The sequence below is a fragment of the Trichosurus vulpecula genome, chromosome 5, assembly GCF_011100635.1.
Source record: "Trichosurus vulpecula isolate mTriVul1 chromosome 5, mTriVul1.pri, whole genome shotgun sequence".
Classification (NCBI taxonomy): Eukaryota; Metazoa; Chordata; class Mammalia; order Diprotodontia; family Phalangeridae; genus Trichosurus; species Trichosurus vulpecula.
The window spans coordinates 265,283,804-265,305,667 of record NC_050577.1 but is presented as its reverse complement, the minus strand read 5'-3'; the positions used below and the strand labels follow the sequence as shown (position 1 = coordinate 265,305,667).

At 46.0% G+C, this 21,864-nt stretch overlaps 1 protein-coding gene across 1 annotated transcript; it reads right to left on the bottom strand.

Annotated features, from left to right (window-relative positions):
• Positions 1-521: 521 nt before the first annotated feature.
• On the bottom strand, positions 522-19,310 carry MYO1A (myosin IA). The gene is made up of 27 exons (XM_036760979.1): positions 19,197-19,310; positions 18,880-18,995; positions 18,441-18,535; positions 18,071-18,175; positions 17,807-17,853; positions 17,530-17,593; positions 17,237-17,335; positions 16,520-16,623; positions 16,066-16,213; positions 14,396-14,514; positions 14,216-14,302; positions 13,890-13,955; positions 11,279-11,383; positions 9,982-10,044; positions 9,450-9,650; positions 8,884-9,110; positions 7,633-7,833; positions 7,208-7,301; positions 6,790-6,939; positions 6,524-6,592; positions 4,048-4,122; positions 2,401-2,532; positions 2,116-2,222; positions 1,767-1,899; positions 1,284-1,436; positions 1,009-1,136; positions 522-645 (listed from the first exon to the last, which is right to left on the bottom strand). The coding sequence occupies exons 1-27, from the start codon at positions 19,308-19,310 to the stop codon at positions 522-524; spliced, it is 3,126 nt and encodes a 1,041-aa protein (XP_036616874.1).
• Between the last annotated feature and the right edge of the window lie 2,554 nt (positions 19,311-21,864).

Genomic DNA, 21,864 nt, shown 5'->3' with positions numbered 1-21,864 from the left:
TCTAGCATTTCCCTGGGACCAGTATGCCCAGCCCATCAGGGACATAGTTAATATGTTGGTCCATGGGCCTCCTTCCTTTTCTTCTCCCACACAGCCTCCTCAAACCTCACCTAAGCTCAGCAGGTCAAAGGGTCAAGAAGTAATTTTCCTTCTAACCTGGCCTCATTACCTGTATTACTGAATCCAGGGAGTCTGATGAGGTTTGGGGTGGGGGAGTGAAGAGGAGAGACTGGTGGTCTAGGGACAACTAGAAGAGGAATTTGGGGAGAGCTGGCTGGTCCTAGAGATGCCCCCACTCAAAATAACCAGACCTTCCATGGCTGACATGTTTTATTAGAAGACAAAAAGGGGCAGGAGGTGGACCTTGAGGAGAAGACAGAAAGGCTGGAAAGGGACTTCTCTATTTCCCCCTCTCCCTTCCTATTCTCCAACTCCTGGCCATGACATTGCTCCTGGAAGGCTGGGGGACTCAAAATCTGCTGCCATTCCAGGAGACAGGCCTTCATGGTTCTCCAACACTCTCACTGTGCAGAAACCTCCAAATGGTTGCTTCCTTTCTTCTTGCAGCTTACTTTGTTTCCCTCCTTCTTTTGGCTCTGAATGACCTTCACGGTCATGTTGTCTTCTTTGAACTTCACAGTGAACCTTGGGATAAGATTAGCGGTGAGAATAAAGGCTGGAGCCCCTAGCAGCTCAGTGATGGGTTTTTTACCCCCTAGACCAGGCACCCTCCCACTCTATGGGGAATTGATCCCTGTTGCCAGATGTCTCAGCAAGCAATCTAAGCAACCAAGAGAACCGGGCTTAGCACATAGTAGATCAATGTTTGTTGAATGAATAAGTGAATTGTCTGGGAGGGAGGACTGAGAGAGAGTTCTCAAAGCACTGTTCACGCACAAGGTAGAGTTCTGCCCAGCATTCTTTCTCCCTTAATGACTCCCAGGTCGTGGTGACCCATAGCTTCCTGGTCACGACCTCCCCAGCCTTTCCCCTAGTGATAATCCTTACTCTTCAGTCACAGTAATTGGCAGCTGCCTCTCCATTTTGTCCAGTGTAGCCTGGTATAGCTTGGTCAACAACTCAATCACATGCTCACTGACCAGTAGAAGGTCTCCCTTGGAGCCCACTGAAGAGATCTTGGGGAGTGGAATGAGAAGAGAAGGAAACCACTGGATAAGGGAGTCATAACAATAATGGGGAAACTGAGGCCTGGATTGCCAGGCCCGGCCCCTACCCTTGCCCCCTTTTCTGGCCTCTGAGAGTCACGCCCATCCTCTGGGTACCTCAGCGAGATGTAAACCAAAGAGTCCATTTTGAAGGCTGCTGACCGACACCTTAGCCACATTCTCCAGCCCAATGACAGCCTTGACTTTGGAGCCCTTGGAATCGGCAAGGATCACATGACCCTTGGTCAGGAGGAGAATCCTTGGGGTCATCTGCGTAGGGTAAAGAAGGATAAGAATAACAATTCACATTTCTATAGTGTTTTTTAAGGATTTACAAAGTCTTTCCTCCCGGCAACCCTATGTTATGCTTGTAAATGTTATTGGGATAATATGACAGATGTGGAAACTGAGGCACAGAGACATGGCAACTTGCTTATGATCATACCACTGGTCAGCGGCCAGGCTAGGACCCCACTGGATTTCTTCCACACTCTACCCCTCCCATGGGGAGGACCTGGTATATACCTTACCTTACTCAGTGCCAGAATCCACATGGTTACTATGTGGTGGTTACAAGGGGTAGAGGTTGGGGATTCAAACCTTGCCACTGGCTCGGTTGACTTTATTCACAGTCTCAGCCATCAGCACAGGCTCATCAGCCTCTCTCTGTAGCTTCTGCAGCTTGGGTTTCTCACGAAGCATCACATAGTCACTTCGGAATGGCACAGGGACACTGAGGGGCACAGACAAGGCATGAGAAAGTAAGCCCCTTCTGGCTTCCCCCTAGCTCCCGCCTCTATCTCCCCAGGTCCCCCTCTCCCCAAGTGTTCCCTTAGAGCTGTCTTCATTATCCATCTTTATTATCCCTTTCTGGATCAGATGGGGCTGGCCGCACTTGGAAAATCTCCTGGTTGTGGCTAACGTAGCCCAGACTCTCCACTGTCCTTACCTTTGGGGATATGAAGCCTTTTTGTCTTTAAACAATTCACTAGCACAGAGCTTCTCCTTCAGGGCCTCTTTCTTCTGTGGGGAAAGCTGATCCCAAAACTTTTTACACTGGACAGAGAGAAAGAAGGACCCAGGCACTAATGGAGAGGGTCAGAACCAGAAACTGGAGATGCTTGAGCAGGGGGTAAGGGGTGGGGAGTAGAGGTGGGGGAGACACTTGTGTACAGAAAAGATTGGATGGAAAGAGGCCTTCTTTATCCTCTACCTCTTCCAACAGTTTACTCACTCTACAATAGTGGAAAATCTTCTTCAGCTCCTGATTTGCCTGAGTAAAGATTTTATAAGGAGGAGGTGGCCAGCTGTGATCAGTGATTTTAGAGGGCAGGTTATTCCTCAGGCCCATCAGGAATTTCTGCACCTGGGGGTGGAAGGCAGGAGAGAAGATTGAGAAAAGGGGCAAAATTGAATCCAGAAATTGAACTTGCAGAAGGACTGAGGCCTCTTCATGGTCATAAAAGTCCCAGGGTGCCTGGGGAGTGGGGACAAAGAAGGGGAAGGGTCTTTATTTTTTTCCAGAGATCTGTCAGCTTAAGGATGTGGGCTATAGAAATGGGAGAGCAGAGGAAACAAGCAATTTGTGTGGGTTGGGGACATGTGCTGGGGTAGAGGGGTGGTAGAGGGAATTCCAAATTCCTCATTTCCTTTTTCTAGCTCTGAAGGTAGGGGTTTGCTGCTACTAACAGTATAGAAGTAACTCCTCCACCTCCTCTCCCCTAGCCACTCTCCCATATCAATGTGTGGGAAACTCCTTGACCACAGGAAGTCCCAAGCTGCTGACTGGTTTTTTTTTGTTTTATTTTGTTTCAAAACAAATTTCTACAAAGAAAGCCTTAGTGAATGGAGAGCTGGCCTTAAAGCCAGGAAGACCTGGGGTCAAGTTCTATCTCTGACATCTACTGGCTGAATGACCTTGGGGAAGACATTTTATCTAGGCAGCTTTCTAAGATTAGAAATTGCAGAAAAGTTGCCAACGTACATTGGTTAGAGGGAGTTTCCTTAACCAGAAATTCCCTATATTGGTGAAATCGCAGGTTCAGTCCTTTCCCTATTTCCTCTACTAGTAGAATCAGTTGGTCAACAAGCATTTAAGTTCGAGAAAATAAATTGGAAAATACTAAGCTACAAAAAGAAAGGGTTTACAGAGTCCAGGCTCCTGAACTGTAAAGGGGGAGAACCAAATTGCCCTGATTTTATGCATAGCGGATACAGTTTAGAACCGTGGCCTGTCTTTCCACCATCCTGTTTTCCATATGTTGCAGAAACCCAGTTTTCACTCTCTGGACCCAGACCACACCGCCTCTCTCTCTGCAGTGGACCCTCTGCCCTTCTGCGTTCAAGCATGATGAAGACACTTTCCTGTCTGATTCTCTCTCATACGTCGAGGGTGCGTGGCACTTTGGAAAAGGTCCCCCTTTGCCCTTTTCATTTGGATTGTCTATCTGGTTCCTTGCCTCAGGAAGTCTTATTTCCTTCCCTTTCTGGTTCCTGCCAAACACTAAAGCTAATTCTTCTCTTAGGTTTAGCTAGATCTATTGTCCTTTGCTCACTGGCATCCAGGTTCACTCTTGAGCAGCCATTTAAGATGATAAGAAGCATTCAACCTCCTTCCGTGACATGAATTTACCTGGAACCTTCCTTACTAACCAAACCTCACCCTTGGCTCTCCTCCTCCTGGGACAAGAAGGTTCCCAAGGTACTTGTTACCCTTTTTACCCATAGCCTCATGCAGGGCACTCCATTCCCTGCCCACCCATCGACTCCACCCCTCCTCCCTTGGCATCTCTTGTGCAAAAAGAGAGAAAACTTTCAGTCTCTCCCTCAATTCTGTTTTCTCCCTTCTCCCAGCCCTATGTTTCACATCTGACGAACTCACCATTCTCCTGTAGATGAAATTTGACAACTGCAAGGCTGCCCCTGACCGGAAATACTTCCGATACTCCTTTCGGATCTGGCAAGAGTGAGGGTGGAAAAGAAAAAAGTAAAGAGTTCCTTAATTCAATTCAATTCTGCAATGGTGTATTGGTGCTGGCTGTGTGCTAGGTGATATAAAGGAAAGACAGTTGCTACCCTTGAGGACCCTACATTCTTTTGGCTTCAGTCCCATATCATCAACTTCCTCTTGGCTATTTCAGTCTATATATTCCAAAGAAATCTTAAACTTATATCTTAAACTTATATCTAAACTTATTATCTTTCCCCCTATAGGAACTCATTATCTTTTCCACCTAAGCTGCTAGGTGGCACAGTGGATAGAGAGCTCAGCCAAGAGTCAGAAACACCTGAGTTCAAACCCAACCTCAGACACTTGCTAGCTGTACGACCCTGAACAAGTCATTTAACCTCTGCCTGCCTCAGATGGTGCTCTCAGGCTTGCAAAGTGACAATAAAGAACAGTTGAAAGAATCTGGGATGTGGACGTAGGTTTGGAAAGGAAAAACATTTTACCTGACTTCAGATGTTTAAAGGGCTCTTACTTAGAAGAAATAGACCTGTCCTGTATTGTTCCAGAGGTTAGCTCGAGGCCAACATTGATGGAAATTGAAGACAGGAAAATGTCAATCCAACTTTAAGAAGACCTTTTGTCCAGCAATGGAATAAATGATCGCTGGTTCCTGAGAGAGTGGACTCACTTTCACTAGACATTTGAGAGCCGTGACTGGGCGACTGTCAGGGAAGAAGAATCCCAGTTCTTGGACTCTGTAACTCTCAAGTTAAAAAAGCTTGATGTTTCAGTGTGAGGCTCTTGAGGGAATCCATCAGAACTAACAAGATTTTTTTTTAAATTTCTTTGTTGAAATGATTGCTGCAGACAAAGGGTATTCAGTGTAGTGCAGCAGTAGAAGCATCAGATTGGAAATAAGCACACTCCACCCCCTCCCCTTTCATTCAGGTTGTGAGTATGCCGTACCTCCCCTTGGTCGAACTGAGACCTGGGAAAGATCTTAGCTTGAAAAGGCCAAGGTCTCCCATTGCACCCTGGGTCACCTCCAGTCATCCTGATCTATATCTGGCTGCTGGACCCAGATGGTTGCAGAGGAGAAAGCGAGGCTGGCACCTCTGCACAGCCCTCCCTCATTTAAATCCCATGCACTTGCAAATCATGGCATCACCTCCCTGATGCCATGGTCCTCTTCTAGAATGGTTTCCTCAACTGTAAAAGAGGGATAGTCACAGCTCCTACCTCACATGATTGTGAGGATTAAATGAGAAAATATTTGTAAAGCGCTTCTTGCACTGCCCAGCACATAGTGGTGCTGTGTTCTTGGTGACCCCATTGGAGATGTTCTTAGCAAAGATACTGCAGTGGTTTAACATTTCCTTCTCCATCTCCAGTCTCCACGCTTTTGCAATGGTTGTTGTCCTCCCCCCACCGATACCTAGTGTATGCTCCCTTCTTTTTTTAAAAAATCAAGTCTTTTCAGTTGCAAATTCTCTCTCTTCCTCCACCCCTCCCCCATCCACTGAAAAGGCAAGAAATATAATATCCATTATTCATATGAAGTCAATGCACTCCCTTCTTATTTTGTCTTAGTCCCTCTCTTCCTCAAAGATGCAGTTCAGACACAATTTTTTACATGAACTTTCCTGATCCCAACTCTTACTTTCACCCCCCCAAATTACCTTGTATTTAACTACTTTGTCCATATATACATAATATGTATGTGTATGTGTATGTATGCGTATATGTATATGTGTGTATATATACATATATAATATAATACACATTATTTATAATGTAATAATATATATTATATATAATATATATGAATGTCTGTATTACTGTGATACTTTGGCATACATTTTTTATATATGCTTGCTGTTTCTCCCATTGGGAACTAAGTTCATTTCAAGCAGACATTGCTTCATTCTTTGTGCTTGTATTCCCAGCACCTAGCATGGAGCCTGGCACATAGTAGATACTTAATAAATACAGACTGATTGATTCTCTGTTCCTTCAACCTCTTAGAGGGCCAAGTAAGAGAGGAGAGGCTGAAATGACAGATAAGCATATCACAAGGAAGAGAGATTAGATGATCTCTCAGGGCCTTTCCTATTTGAGGATTCAGCGATTCTGGGCCAGAGGGCAGAGAATGAGAAGGCAGACATGCACATGCACATACACACACACACACACACACACACACACACACACACACACACGGTCATTATTCTAGACTTCCTTCTCTGTGATCACGAAGTCTATGAACAATGTCTGTTCCTCTCCCCCCACCTCCCGTCAACATCTTCTCTCTGTTAAGTGACCAGCACAATCTGGCCCTGACAGGAATGGGGGACAGAGTGGGATCTGGGGGAGCCACCAGTCCCCCCATGATCCCTTTATTATTTACCTTCCACCCTCTCACAAAGGCCTGGATCATTAATGTTGATGCTCTTATCTTCCCGTAGTGTTTCTTTTGCTGCAGAAAGCATTGGGGGGATGAGGAAGGGGAAGGAAAGGTGTCTCCTTCCTCTCTTCAACCCTCCCCAACCATTACCAGGGATGAACCTTTCCCTCCCATAAGGCCTCAGTGGAACGGACAGGAGGATATACATGTGGTTATGTTGGGAGAGGGGGAAGGGAGAGTGATGGGAGGAGCCCGGGGGTGACTCCTACCACGTTGCCTCGAAACCAGGCAGAAATGAGTATCTGACTTTTGCGCATGAGCTGGTAATTGGTACGGCATCGCCAGCCCCGGTACATCTTCTGGACAAGTGTAACTATCTGATGTATTCGAATTCTCCTTTTCTCCTCCAGATAGAACAGCTAAGGGGAGGTAGGGGTAGGGCGAAGGTGCAGAAAACAGAAAGGAATGGAAGAGGATTGGAATAGGGGACCAGTCTCTAGCCCTTCCCCATTTTGCTCCTATCAGCACGAAGGGTTATTCACAGTCTCTTTCCACAGCCAATCTACAGGCAGAGGTACATACATGTATTTAAAAACCCTCTTGGTTCCATGAGGTGGAAACTCCCCAAATAAGGCCAGATTCCACCCTCCTTCATTGCTCCATCTCCCTTCCCTAATTCCCACTCACCGTCTTGGGGCTACGGATGAAGATCTTGGTCCGACCAAAAGCCAGCTCCCCGGAGCCCAATCTTAGTTCTTCCAGAAGCTTCTCTACCCCTTCCCTATATAGGAAAGCAGATGGGTGGCCATGCCAGGGAGGTGTGTCCCACTGAGAAGTACCCTACCACCCCAGGTGAGAGATCAGGCATAGGGCAGGTCATTCTATGCTCAAGGGAATTGGTTTGAACCAAACACTACCACCACCACCATATTTAGAAGTTTGGCGTTGGGAGGGGGTCTGAGAATGGGGGTCCTTGTTTTTCCTTTTGGTTCTATCCTTAGATCTTTTCCCTTTGACTCTTAGACCCTCATCTTCCCAGATCCCTTGAAACCTACCCTCAATCCTTGCAGTGATTTCCCCTATGACTGCCCTTTCCCCGTTTCCCCCGTTACCGAGCTTGGCCATGCCACCGGGGCCAGGTAGACCGGCTCAGCATCTTGTATCTGTCCAGGAAGGCGCCGTAAACCTGTCGAAAGGCGTAGCCAGCCCTTCGCACACGAATGTTCTCTAGCAGTCCCAGGTACCGGGCCTGGGTGCCCACTAGTTCAGATGAGAACAGACCTTGTTGCTGACGCTCATTTGGCTTGATGCACCTGAGGAAAGGTAGGGTTCATGAACAAGTACCTTTATGGGCGAGGCCCCCTGGAGGATTTCCCTTTGAGATTTTCATGCCCATCCCTCTGACTCTATGTCCTCCAGCCAACAGAGACCAGGGCATTCCTATATTTCCCCATATTTCTGCCCACACCAAGGACGAAGAGATTTGGGGGGAATAGAACATCTGGCCTCCCCTCCTCCACTCTCATTAACCTTTTCTCCTTCTCATCCCACTCCCTTCATTTGTGCTTTGTGAGAATGGAGGATGGTTTGTTTCCACCCTGTTGGGACTTCCTTTTTCAATGTGTTATTTTGTGCTTGCATGGTAGACATTTGTACTTGCTGTGCTTTAATAACACCGGCTTGCATGTACAGAGTTTAAAGCGCCATGGTTACAAGACTCTCTCATGGGCCGTTTAAAAATTTTAACTTTTTTTTTGAGGGGGGAAGACAGGGCAATTGGGGTTAAGTGACTTGCCCAAGGTCACACAGCTAGTAAAGTGTGTCAGGTGTCTGATGCTGAGTTTGAGCTCAGGTCCTCCTGGCTCCAGGGCCGTTGCTCTACTCACTGCGCCACCTAGCTGCCCCTCAAAATTTTAACTTCGTACCCATTCCATAAGGGAGGCTGAAGAAACTGAGATTCAGGTCAAAGGGATTACCTGAGGTCTCACAACTCAGAGATGGTGGAGCCAAGATTTGATCCCAGATGAGGGAACTGGATTAATGGCCTCTAGCTTTGTTCTTATTATTGCAATTCAGTTGTGTCCCACTCTTTGTGACCCCATTTGAGGTTTTCTTGGCAGAGATACTGGAGTGATTTGCCATTTCCTTCTCCAGCTCATTTTACAGGTGACAAACTGAGGCAAACAGGGTTAAGTGACTTGCCCAAGGTCACACAGCTAGTAAGTGTCTGAGGCCAGATTTGAACTCATGAAGAGAAGTCTTCCTTGATTCCAAGCCCAGTGCTCTATCCACTGTGACATCTGGCTGCCCCCAGCTCTAAATCTAGAATTCTATAATTCTATGATCTTAGCAAGACATATCACCTAATATAGTTGGGATTCTTGGAATACAGGTTCTTCATGAGTGTGACTATAGAGTTCTTGAACTGGGTCCCAGCTGTGGGGGGTCGCTTAAGGGAGGCTTGTTTGGGGTCCCCCTCAGGGAACAGTGTCCAAAGCAGGGGGTGCTTGGAACTCCACAGAGCCTGTGACAGATCTCGGAATAGCAGATCATTGTTCTTGTCCAAGAAGCCATCCACGTTGTACGTCACCTGGTTGGAGGGGTGAAGCACGTGTGGGAGGTGGGTTAGCTAGAACCCCCATGGTCTTAGCCTCTTAGTACCCTACTGCCCAGGTTTCCCCAGTCTCCAGCTTTAGTCCCTTTGCCACAATCCCTGGACTTTATCCTCTTTAACTTCAGCACTCCCATGGACCTCAGTTCTTGTATCTTATTCCTCAAATTTCCCTCCCCCAACTCATCTACTCTCCCCTATTCCCCAGTTCCCATCTCCTGCTCCTGGCTTATCCCTACTCCTTCTCCACTCTACTCATGGCCTGCCTATCCCTGATTTCTCTTCTAACCTTTCCCCTCCACCCATCACTCCACTCACCTTGCCGGCATAGTGTTGGATACGAAAGCAGCTAAGGCCCAAGCTGGGGTCATGCTGGTGCTGGGCATTCTGGGTGACCCGGCTTTCATAGTAATTATGTTTAGAGAACATCTGATTCAGCTTCGCTAGTAAGGTAGAATCACTGATCACACCAGGCCGAAGACACTCCTCATCCAACATGGCCAGGATACCCTGCCGATTCTGGTAGGGTGGTTTTAAGGATCAAAAGAGATAGTATTTGTAAAGCACAATTCCTGCATGTGTTTAATAAATGTTTATTCCCTCCTTCCCATCCATGGAGGGGGAAAAGGATTGTCTATCCCAATCTCCCCAAAAAACAACTGTTCCCTGGACCTACAAAACATGGAAGTTCCAACCCTTGGACTCAGTGCTTTCAAAGGACCCTATCCCCTTCTTCCTCTCCTTTCTTCCCTTCAGTCCCTGCCTGGCTGAGGGTGAGAACAGGTGGCTTAGGATGCATCCCATATTCATTGGGGATTCAAATATGGGGGAAAGGGGAAGAGTTGCTCACATGTTCGATGAGGTTGCAGATGATGCTGTTATCAAAATATTCAATCTTATCCCAAGGTATGCCCTAGGGCAGAAAGGTCAAGATAAGTCAGAGGAATAGCACAATGAATGCCAGCTGATGCCTAAACCCCACAAAATGAAGATTAGTGCCTCTCAAAGCTGAGGGAAATCCTCAGTAGGGCTGCTCCCTCCATAATTGGTGATTGGTTGAGAATATTTGAATGGAGCTAGGGTGACATGGGAGCATGAGGAAAGAGAAGAGGAGCTGGAAGGAAAGCCAGGGTTATGAGAGGAAGAATATATCTTGGGAATGAAGCTGGGCTATGAATTGTGAGGTGCAAGAGTTCTGGGATGGAGAAGAGAAGGGGAAGGGTAGGAAGTTGAGGGATGGGGAGGGAGTGTACTCCTTGTGTAGGGGATCTGTGATCAAGGGGGTGGGCAATTTTCCCTAGAGTTGTTAAGTTGTTAAAAGTTGCATGTACTAAGTTGAGTGTTGTAACAAAACAGAAATCACACACACACACACACACAAATTAATCCAACATAAGCTAAATAGATTGCCTTTTCACCTCCACCTCCTTTCCCCCACTCCCCACTACCTTTTGGAATAAGCTGAGTGGTGATATTAAAGAGAAGGGATCTCTGTCCTCCTCTTCCCCGGAAAAAAAGAACAATTTTTTTAATGTCACTGAAATGTCACTAATGAGAAATTCATTGAAGTTAACCAAATATTTGGTTGTTAGAACATCTGGAATGGGAAATCCTTTGGGGCAGAGTTGTACTGGATTGTGTAATGCAACCTGGACAGTTAGCAGGAAGGCAAGCAGCTCCTAGGGAGGACAGTAAGAGCTTCTAAAAGCTGGGACTGGGCAGAAGAGGGATGAAGAAAGGCCAGTAGAGGCCAAAGCCCAACTTTGCTTCTCAGTTTTCTCCAGGCCTGCCCTGCCCTTTACCCCATGCTCCTGGAGGTCAAGCCAAGAATTCTTTAAACTCTTGTTCATTAAGTCCCACTTCATACTCCTGCTGGGAGTATGCCTGGGTGGAAGGGAGGTACATAAGTGAGCATCTCAATGGGAGGGACTATTCTTTTGCCTTTCTTTGTACCCACAGTGCTTACCATAGTGCCTCACCCATCGTAGGTGCTTGCCAAATGGTTATCGATTGACTGACAACATGGGGACTTGGTGCCCTATGTGTCCTGAATGAAAGTTGGGCAGGATCATGATCCGAGATGAGTGTCTAGGACACGGTGGGGAGGAATGAGGGTTTGGGGGTTCATGTGGGGGAAAGATATTTACCTCTTTCATGTATTCTTCCTGTTCCTCCCTCAGTGTCAGCTCTATGAACACCTGCTGTAGTTTCTCATTACAATAATTAATCACGAACTGCTCAAAACTGTTATCCTGGGTGGAGAGATTAGAATACACGGGTTAGAGAGGAATGGGCCCAGCACCCCCTGTGACCAGCCCCTCCTCTCCAATCCAGTCCAATCCAATCCAACAAGCATACATTCCGTTCCTACTATGTGCAAGGTGTTTTGACAAAGACAAAACACCAAAAACAGTCCCTGCCCTCAAGGAACTTACGTTAGGCTTTGTCGGATGCTACATTGGATCTTAGATTTAGAGCTATAAGGAAATTCAGAGGTCATCTAGTCCAACCCCTTTATTTTTACATATGGGGAAGCTGAGGCCCAGAGAAGTTGAGTGATTTTCCCAAGGTCAGACATCTAAGCTAGCAAGTGTCAGAGGCAGGAAGTGAATCCAGGAAAACAAATGTGCATACACAGTGATCTGAGGACGGAAACAGGGCTAAGGACCAGGGGTATAGGAAGAAAGTTACAATAGGCAAGTAGAACATGAGCTGAACCTTGGGTGAACTGAGAGATTCAAGAAGTAGAGGCGAGGAGGCAGTGCATTGAAGGAATGGGGAGCGGGGGGGGGGGACAGTCTGTGCAGAGAATCAGAGGCTAATAATGAAATGCCAAGTTTGGGAAACAGCAGAATCCGAATCAATAAACATTTGTGTGCCTATGCGTGCCTACTACGTGTACTACCACGCTCAGTGTTGGAAATACAAAAAAATAAAAGGATAAAGTAATCTCTGCCTCCAAGAAACTCACAGTCTAATGGGGGAGACAACACATAAGAAGCTAGTGAAGGGGTCTGTCTCAAATCTAGAGTATGTGAAAGGGGGTTATGTGGGAAAAAAGCAGACTGGGAAAGGCTATAAATTCCAGGCTGAGGAGTTGCTGTTATCCTGAGCAGGAGAGTGATATGGTAAAACCTGAGCTTTAGGAAGACTATTTTGGACCCTATATGGAGAATGGATTGGAGAGAGGAAAAACTAGGAGGGACAGCAGTTAGGAGGCTGTTGTGGCAGTTTAGTTGAGATATGTGAACAAGGCCTGAACTAGGGTGTGTGGAACATTTTATACCATTTTATATCATTTTTGTAATTTCAATCAAGGGCCAGGGCCTGAATTAATGATCATCTGGGCCTGGGCTTCTTTGTTCTCTAAAGTTTGCTCAGAGAATATCTTTTATCTGTCAACCAGGCCAGATCCGGCTGACCTAAGAATATTCTTTCCCCTGTTAACCATTAAGGGATGAGACCGTAATCCTGAGAGACTACCTCAATTAATATTCTATGGGTATATACTTCAACTGACCCTTGTCAATACTCTTATCTTACTGTATTTACAAATCTATTCCACTGAGGAAAATCCTCTTCTTGTATCCTGGTTAAACATACATGGGGATCATAAAAGTGAGGTAACACAGGCTTGTTGAGTCCGCTAAAAATAATGTATATAAGTTTCCTCATTCCTTTGTTCAGGTAGCCAGAGCTTATGCTCTGACTCCTTGTATGTACAAGTAAGCTAGCTTAGCTATGCTTTAAGAGAAAATAATAAGCAACATGGATTTTTCTATCACCTAGCTTGTTTGCCTCCTTCAACCAAACTTTCAGGTTTAACAGGTGGTAGCTGTGGGAGGTGGGATTGAAGAAGACAGAGAATGGAGATGTTATAGAGGAAGAATAGACAAGATCTGGCAACTGGTTAGATGGACGTGGGTGGTGGTAGGGAAGTAAGGAAGAGGGAAGGGTCAAGAGTAACTCTGCTTTGGATATGTTATATATGGGAGAAAGTTCCAGCTAGCAATTGGTGAGGTGGAATTGAAGCTTGGTAGAGAAAGTATGGATGTAGAGAACTAGAAATCATTGGCATAGATGGCCACGGGGAACCGAGAGAGAGTGGAAGAGAGAGACAGATAGAGAGAGAGAGAGAGACAGAGAGAGAGGGAAAGAGACAGAGAGAGACAGAGAGAGAGAGACAGAGAGAGGAGAGCAGGGATTCTAGACCTTTTCTGTGTCCTTGATCCCTGGTGACAATGTCTAGTCAAGGAGGACCAGGAAAGAGTAGTTTCCCCAGGCTACTCCAGCTCTAATTTGCCCTCTACTCATCATGTTTCCCATGGGATAAGCTCACTTCCAGTGATTTCATCATCATGGAGATTGCTTTGGTTCTGGCATTCAACACCTCACAAGTAATCTCAGTTGCCTCTTTCCCCTCTGATTCAAGAGCTGGAGAGCAGAGAAAAATCTCCTCCCAAAGCCTCCCTTTATATAGAGGGCAGAATTTTCACTAGAATTAGAATTTCCAGACAACTTTGCATTTCTCACCAGCTGTGGTTTCAACTCTACAAATTGTAAGCTCCTAGACAGCAAAGACCATCTTTGTCTTTCTTATTCGTATCCCCAGCAGTTAGCAGAGTGCCTGGCATATAGTAAGTGCTTAAGAAATGTTTATTGACTATTGACTATCCCCTAGAAGTCATGAGTCAGCCAGCAATCCATCTATCAGTCAATAAGTATTAATGGAACTTCAGAAAGGGAAGAAATTCTCACCTCCAGTATCTCAAAGCCATAGATATCCAGCACACCCATGACCTTCTTTTTAGCTGAATCACTCACCTGAAGGGGGAATGGGAGATAGACTTGGATAGCCAGCCCCATACATGTACAAGAGAAGGAGGCTCAGGGGAGAGGTGATGGGAAGAGGGGGTAGAATCATGTAGGTATAAGCAGGCTGGGCTTGTGGTGAACAAGAAAGAAACTCTAAAGGTTCTTGTTCTCTTCTAGAGGAGGGTTCCAGGGGGAGGGCGGGGGGGGGGGGGGGGGGCGGGACTTAGGATCGTTAAGTCCTGAGGTGGGAACAATGAGGTCTGTGTCACCTTAATGTTCTCATTAATCCGGTTAACTATCCAATTGAAGAGACGACTGTAGATGTTCTTGGCCAGGGCATCTCGGGCATAGCATGCCTGTGAAAGTCCCCAGACTAGGTGAGTCTCAAGTGGGGATGATGAGGCTTCAAAACATCTCAGAAGAACCCAGACTTATCCCCTCCCTCTCACCTGAATTTTGCTCAATGCAGTGACCACTTTCTCCTTGTTTGTTTCCATGGTCCGGGAGCACAGGGCTCTTTCCAGTACCTCTGGCTGCAGCCTCATGAGGTCTGAAATCTCCTTGACAACTAAGAATGAGACTCGATGTCAAGAGGCTGAGGCAGCTTTACCACCCATTCTCCAGAAGAGGAGGGGTCAGAAAGTGAGTAACAAAGAAATATTCAATTGAATCTAATTATTTATATTTAATTTGATATTTGTAAACACTAAAGATTTCATGGAGAAAACTCATTAGCATAAATAGATAAATCAACAAAACTGGAAGGAAAGATGAGCATTTGGTGGACAGAAAGACTATCCGGACAGACAGGAAACCTCTGTTTGAATTCTGCCACAGAAACTTGTTAGTTATGTGACCCTGGGCAAGTCACTTAATCTCCTTCAGCCCCAATTACCTCATCTGTAAAATGAGGATAACAAAGGCATGTACTCTACAGGGTTGTTACGAGGATCAAATGAGACAGTGTGTGCAAAGTGTTTGGCAAATCATAACAAAATATGTAGAAATAACATTTAAGCTATTATTGTTGTTATAAAAGAGATTACAAAGTTCTTTTAACAAATACCATAAGATAAAGAAAAGTGAAGTTTTATGAAATACAGACTTTCAAAAAGCACAGAAAAACAATTTTAAAATTCCAGAATAACTCAAAATAAAAATGAAATTCACAAAAGAAGAAATTAGAAATGAAGGTAGATCAGAATTTAATGTTCTCAATGCAGAATTTTAATTTAGTGGATTAGGAAAAAATGAGACTACAATAAATAGTTTCCCTAAAGAAGTGAGAGATTAATAGATATGTAGCACAAAATTCTGCAGTAGTAGAAAATCTGTCAGAAAAAAGCAAAAGGCAATGATGTTAAGAACACAAGATTTCTATAGAAGTTTAAAGTGATTGACCATGAAGATAGAATTGGAAAGACAACTTAAAGATAAGTCTCCCAGAAGAACATGACATATTAAAAAAAACTCTAAATATTATAGTGCAGGAAAAAATGCAAGCAAACTGCCCAGAACTTCTAAATATAAACCACAAATAGAGAGTAGTCATGGATTTTCTCCAGAGAAGCACAAGCATCTCAAACTCCAAGACACATAGGGGTTACATTTAACAATTTCAATGACAACAAATTCTGCAAGCAGCCAAGAGAAAGATCTTAGAAATTGAATAACCCAAGATTATTCTATACTCATGAGAAACTGCAAGAGAGAATAGAATAGTATTTCCAAAAAGAAAGGAGCTCAAGCTGCAACCCAAAATTATATACCCTGCAAATCTAAATCCTAATCATCATTGTAAAAGGATGATAGGGAAACATTATGGTCTCAGTGTAAGCAGGAGAATCAAAGGGGTTTTTCCCCAGTGAAAGTTCTGGGACTATCTAGGGATGACTAGCAGGAAATTAGGATAAAGAAAAGTTATCTCCAGGATTCACGTGTGTGTGTGTGTGTGTGTGTGTGTGTGTGTGTGTGTGCATGTACATGCGCCTTCACATGAACTTGCTTGCATACACATATGAGCTGAGATTAGCATATAGCCAGAAATAGAGAAAGAATATAGTCCAAAGGAGGAAGATGTAAGAGTTTGTAGAGTGGATTCCAGCTAGGGTAATATTACCTTTTTCGTCACAAATACTGCTCCCTGCCACCCCATTGGCTTGGAACTCATCCCTCAGCTCCACATTTCCCAGCTTCAGCACCATGGCTATCACCTCAAAAATCTGCTGGATCTCCTCAGTGGAGAATCCAATGATGCCCATGGCATTCTTAGGGAGAAAACAGATATCAGACCCTGGCTTAGACAATGGCCCCTACCCAATTATCCCACCTCCCATACCCATACTCTGATGTCCATAGATTCTTAGGGAGAAGATAGAAATCAGATACCTGATTTAGACAATTGCCTCTACTCAATTATCCCACCCTCTGTTCCCACCCTCCCTTTCTTGGCCCCTTGCATAGGGGACCCTCCCTCCTCCTTCCTTCTCAAGGTGAAAGAAGTGGACTTGAGGAGATGAGCTCAAGGGCACAAACTTGCCCAGTTGCACCTGTAGACCATCCCATACCCTCACCTGCACCACTATGAAGTTGGCTGCATCATCCATCCCGCCAACCCTGGAAGCTTCACGGTTCAAATAAGAGTAGCAACTCCCATCCCTTTCCAGCCTCAGTGCCCCTGGAAATAGGAGTTGGTGGAAGAAGAGTTAGTTTGTTCCCCACCTGCAATGCCTAGTCTTAATCCCTTTTACCCCTGAGCCTAATATCTACCTCTCCCACTCCTAGACTGTATCAGGACAGAAATGGTGATAACCTAGGGGAGGGTTGGAATATGTCAGCATCTTCAGAAAACACTTTTCCAGGATCTAGTGTACTGATGCTGCATATATTTATCCAGTACTGGGAGTCAGGACTATAAAGAGGTAGAAGACTCCGACCTCCAGAAATAAACCATGTAGTTGAGGGAGGAGTACAGAAAATGACCAAACCCCACAATATAACATATGCAAAGTACATATGGAGAAGCACAGAAAATGACCAAACAATGCAATATAGCATATGCAAAACATCAAATATTCTTATTATACAAACAATAGATGCTATGGGAAACAGGGTCATGAGTGGTCATGTTGGGCTAGGATAGCTACAACATGGGTAATAAAAGAGGGGGAGAGAAGGGTCCAGATACATGTCTTGGAAGACCTGGGTTGTTCAATGAGGTGTCTTCCCCAAGGGTTCCTAGAGAGAGACAGGAAGAAGGCTCTATGGGAGAGTCAGAGGTAGGTACATACTCAGCAACTGGGCATCTGCCCCAGCCAGCAGCTGGTAGAAGATATGGAAGTTCCTTTCTCCTTTGATATGCTTCACTACTCGGGATTTTTCCAGCAGATCTGGGAAGGAGTAGATAATGAAGTCCTGGGAAGAATCCCACCTATATTGGAAAATATCTTGGCCCCTCTTCGTGATTCTCCCCATGCCTGGTTCTCCATGGAATTTAGGAAACTACCTCTCTCCCTACAGCTGCAGGGGTAGGTCAGGGAGCACAGTAAGATGATAGGGTGAATGGAAATGGCAAAGTACTTACAATTTGTGATGACACCACCAAGCGGGGAACCCTTAAAATCAAATTCGATGTCCATGTATTTGCCCTAAGAATGAAGGAAACAGATACAGAGACCCAAGAGAAAAAGTCTTTATTCCCATGACTAGCAGAGGATGCATGGGTCAGGGCAATAAACTCGGTGATCACTAAAGTCTTCTATACCTCTGAGGCCCTGTTTTACCAGTCCATATGTTTGATCCCAAATGTTCCCCCAAATGTCCAGAACCTTTCCCTCAAGTCCATCCAAGGTTTCACTCACAAATCTGGAGGAGTTGTTGTTTCGGGTCGTCTTGGCATTGCCAAAAGCTGCAGAGATGTGGGTAGAGGATAGATAAGGCAAGTGAGATAGGAGAACTGGGAGAAAGCAAGGAAGAAGGGCAAGGGAAAGGGGGTGGCGGTTCTAGTGAGGGCAGGCACACCTCAGATTTGGTCATGGATGAACCACAGCAATGGTTGGCAGAGCACTTTGGGGTGGGGTGGGGAAGAGAGCATAGAATGATGCAGTATGGGTATGGCTTCTTACCCTCCAGTACAGGGTTTGATTGCAATAGCTGCTCCTTCACTGAATTCACCTCCTCTTCCTTCTCACACACGGCTGCCACATATGACATCACCAACTTACTGGCTTCTGCTCCAAAAAAAAAAATTCCCATCATCCCCACTCAGGGTCAACCATTTCCCTCACCAGCCACATTTCCACCTCTCCCCTCACTTTCAGGATCTCATTTCCCAGCAGGGAGTCCTTCCCAATGTCTATCTCAAATCCCTCTTGCCACAGTTTGTACCTTGGAAATCTGAGGTGGGCATGGCTTAGAGGATAGTATAGGGTGGAGATGAGAGCATGAATACATTAGGAAGGGGTGTTTAGGGATTCCTCTAGCCAGTCCCCTCACCAGTTTTCCCAGATCCGCTCTCTCCCGTGATGATAATGCACTGGTCCCTGTCATGATCCTTCAATGATTGATAGGCTTCATTTGCCAATGCATAACTAGGAATAGAGGGCAGGATGATGATTAAGATGGAGTCTGCAGCTAAGGGAAAAACCTCTCACTCACTTCCCATCCTTCAACTCAGCCACCACTTTCGTCATGGATTGGGTGGAGGTAAAAGGTGGTGATGAGGTGAGAAGCATCAACTTCATGAGACCAAGGGGTTCTCAGGAATCAAGGGCCATGGAGAACCATTAGGGTAGAGATGGAGGAAACGAGGCAGCCAGTGGAGAACAATGGATGAGGGGAATTTGAGAAGCTGGAATTGTTTGGGGCAGAGAATCTGGGGTTCTCCAGAGAAGGAAGTTTCTCTGGGCCTCTCCCCACCCACAGGGGCTCTCACATGTGGGGCTTCAGCTCATAGAAATTGTACTCCTTGTACTTATCAATGAACTCAGGGCCAAAGATGGGCAGCTGTTGGTAGGGATTCACAGAAATCAACACATTCCCAATGTAGGTCTGGAATATGGAGAAAGGAGAGCAGAGTGAGCTTGAGGGGTATGGTTCCTTGGCCAGCTCCCTCCTCCCTGAAAATCCAACTCTGTCCTCTGCCCTCTTCTCCAGAACTTAGAGCTCATCCCAAAGCCTGACTGTTCATCTCTAACCCAGCCATGTTGGGAGTAGAAGGGTGAGGTGGGACAGGCAGATTCTTATACTTACATAAATCTCTTTGTGCTGAAATCGCTTGTCAAGGTTCTCGAGCAAAGATTTTTCATTCAGGGGTTCCAGAAGGACCATGTCCCCCACCCCCACTGAACCCTCTAGTAAAGACATCTCTTTAGGGAGAGGTATAGAACCTGGGGGAGGAAAGGGAAGAGGATGGAGAAGAGTAAGACAGGTTGATGGGAATTTCCCAGCTCTAAGGCATGATTTGTATTTTTATGAGGATGGAATGTAAAAGAATCCAAGGGAGATCCTTCACCCATGAACAAACTTCCACTGAAATCCTCAAAAAGGAGTTCCCAAGCTTAGGAGGGGCTTCTAGACCAGGTCAAAGTTAGAATAAAAATGCCCAAGAACTCTGCTGGAAGCAGAAACACTCTCTGTCCTTGACCCTCCTGCCACAGAAGAGGCAGAGGTGGTGAGGGGGACCCTTCTCTTGGACCACCAGGAGAAAGGACAGGGTGATGGTAGAGACTAAGGGGTCAGAGCAGGGTGAATTTGTGTATCCTGGTCAGTCCCATGGTAGGTAGGACTGCAAAGCTGTTTGCCTCCTTCATTGTGACTCCAGCCAGAATCCAAACCCACCGATTACTCAGGGGAGGGTCCCTTTAGCCGAGTAGTCATCCACCTCCTTGGATAGTTTTCTCCCCAACCTCATCCCTTCTTGTTACTATTTGAATATATTTGTAAATAAGGATTGATGAGAAGGGCAGACTGAGAAATAGAATTGCCCAAAATGCAATTGTTATCTCTCCCCCAAAAGGGCAAGAAAGGTCAATACTGATTCCCAAATGCCCAAAGAACCACTGTAAAACCCCCTAGGTCTGTGAATGGGCCTAAACACCTGCACCTATATAGATTCTATCCATCTCCACAACCTTCCGGCTTGGACTCTGCCCCAGAGGGACGCACCCACACCCAGTTTTTTAGTAGTGGGAATGCAGGAGGTGTGTGTGTGGTCATGGTGGTTAGCTGGGGGTGGGGGGAAATGCATAAGGTGCCAAGGGTAGGCCGGGGTGGGGGGGAAGAAATCTCTAAGGAGTTCTATTGGTAGGTGATTTTTCCTCACAATTGTGTCAGATCACGTTCCATGCAGCTGGCACATGGCAGAACTCCCTAAGGTGACATGAGGGGAAGGTCCTCTGTGGGACAGGGGTGGGGACCCAGGGCAGAGGAGATAAACATCAGCACAATGGTCAATGTCTCTGCTGCAACCTCTATACCCGCTCCCCACCTCCACTCTTCCAGCAAAAGAGCAACATTATTTTGCTCTTTGCTTTTCCTCTGAAGTTCTCAGCAGGAGGAAATGGAAAAGGAAGGAGGATTCCTGGCAAGAGGTCAAGAGAATCATTCTTCTTCCCTTGTGTTCCTCCTCCAGGGGTCCCAAGAGAAGGGAAATACTTTTGTTGCCACATCCTTTTGGAAAGTGGCTGAAGGAGTAGCTGTGGGTAGGGGTGGTTAGTGGGAGAGAAAAGGAGAGGGGAGGAGAAGATATTTCCTTGGGAAGTTTTAGAAGAGCTTTGTCAAGAGTCACTGTCCTGAGTTCTCCATGGAGCCATCGAACTCAAGGGAATGTGGAGATGGAGGGATGTGGGAGAGAGAGAAGGGCAAAGAGTCAGGATAGACTTAGCTAATTGGGAAGTGGGGAGTGAAGACAGGAGGGGAACAGAACTCACCTGATGCTGGAACAAGAATATGGCAGCAGCGATCCTTTGGAAGGCAGTAAGATATCAAATACTAGGCAAGACCGGAATAGAAGGCTTAAAGGGCACCTGAGAGCAAAGAAGTAATTCCTTTAGGAGGAGCTGTCCATGGTGTGGAGCAGTGGGGTTGGTTGGGAGCCCACTGGATGACCAAGACTGGGAGGCTGCTCTCTTCTCCTCCTCCACTCTCCTGTCTTTTCCTGTATGTGTCCAGCCAGGGTTCCCAGTGCTGCTCAAGCAAGTTGACAGGCAAGCACAAAGTCCAGGGCAACTCCTGTGGAGGGTGTGGTCCAATTAACCCATCAGAGCTCATATGCCTTAGTGAGAGAGGCTGTTTCTTCCAAGAATCTCAGCTGGAAAGAGAAGGTGATTTAATTGGCCCTGGTTCTGACCTTGGCCTTGGCCCTGGGATATCTTGGAGAGGAGGAGGTGTGGGGAGTGGATAGGAAATAAATTTTCTAATAACAAGAGATAGGTTCTCTGCTGTCACTTTGGAAAAAAATAGCAAGAAATGACACCTAGAAGCAAGAATGTCTCCATCCCAAAGAAATGACATCGATTAACTCTGTTCCCTCCCTCCCTGCCTGGGCTGGAGGAGAGTCCATCTAGACAGTGGGTAAGGTGAATGTGCCAAGCTGTTGAGTCTACCATTCAAATCTGGAGGACAAATGCTACCTGCTTACTCAGCAGAATGAGCTCTGAGGCCAAACAGAGGGAACTCAAGGAGACAAGCTTCTAATACCTTCAGTCTCTCCCATAGTGAACCACAGCCCTTCCTGATGTCTCCAACTTTAACCCTTTCTGCCTGGTTTGGGACACCAAAGACCTTGGAGTCTCTTGATTATCCATGAGAATGGTCTCGTCTCTGTCTTTTGGAACAAGGCACCTGTTTTGTTGTTGGCCAAGACAATCTTAAAATTCTCTTGCTCCTTCCTACTCCTGTACAGACAGGGTGATCTGTC

Excerpts from the sequence above, each read along its gene's own strand:
- MYO1A (XM_036760979.1), bottom strand. The coding sequence starts at position 19,310 with ATGTCTTTACTAGAGGGTTCAGTGGGGGTGGGGGACATGGTCCTTCTG. Across the intron at positions 18,536-18,879 it reads TATGAGCTGAAGCCCCACAT|TTATGCATTGGCAAATGAAG; the intron begins GTGAGAGCCCCT and ends CTCTATTCCTAG. Across the intron at positions 17,594-17,806 it reads ACAACAACTCCTCCAGATTT|GGCAAATACATGGACATCGA; the intron begins GTGAGTGAAACC and ends CTTCATTCTTAG.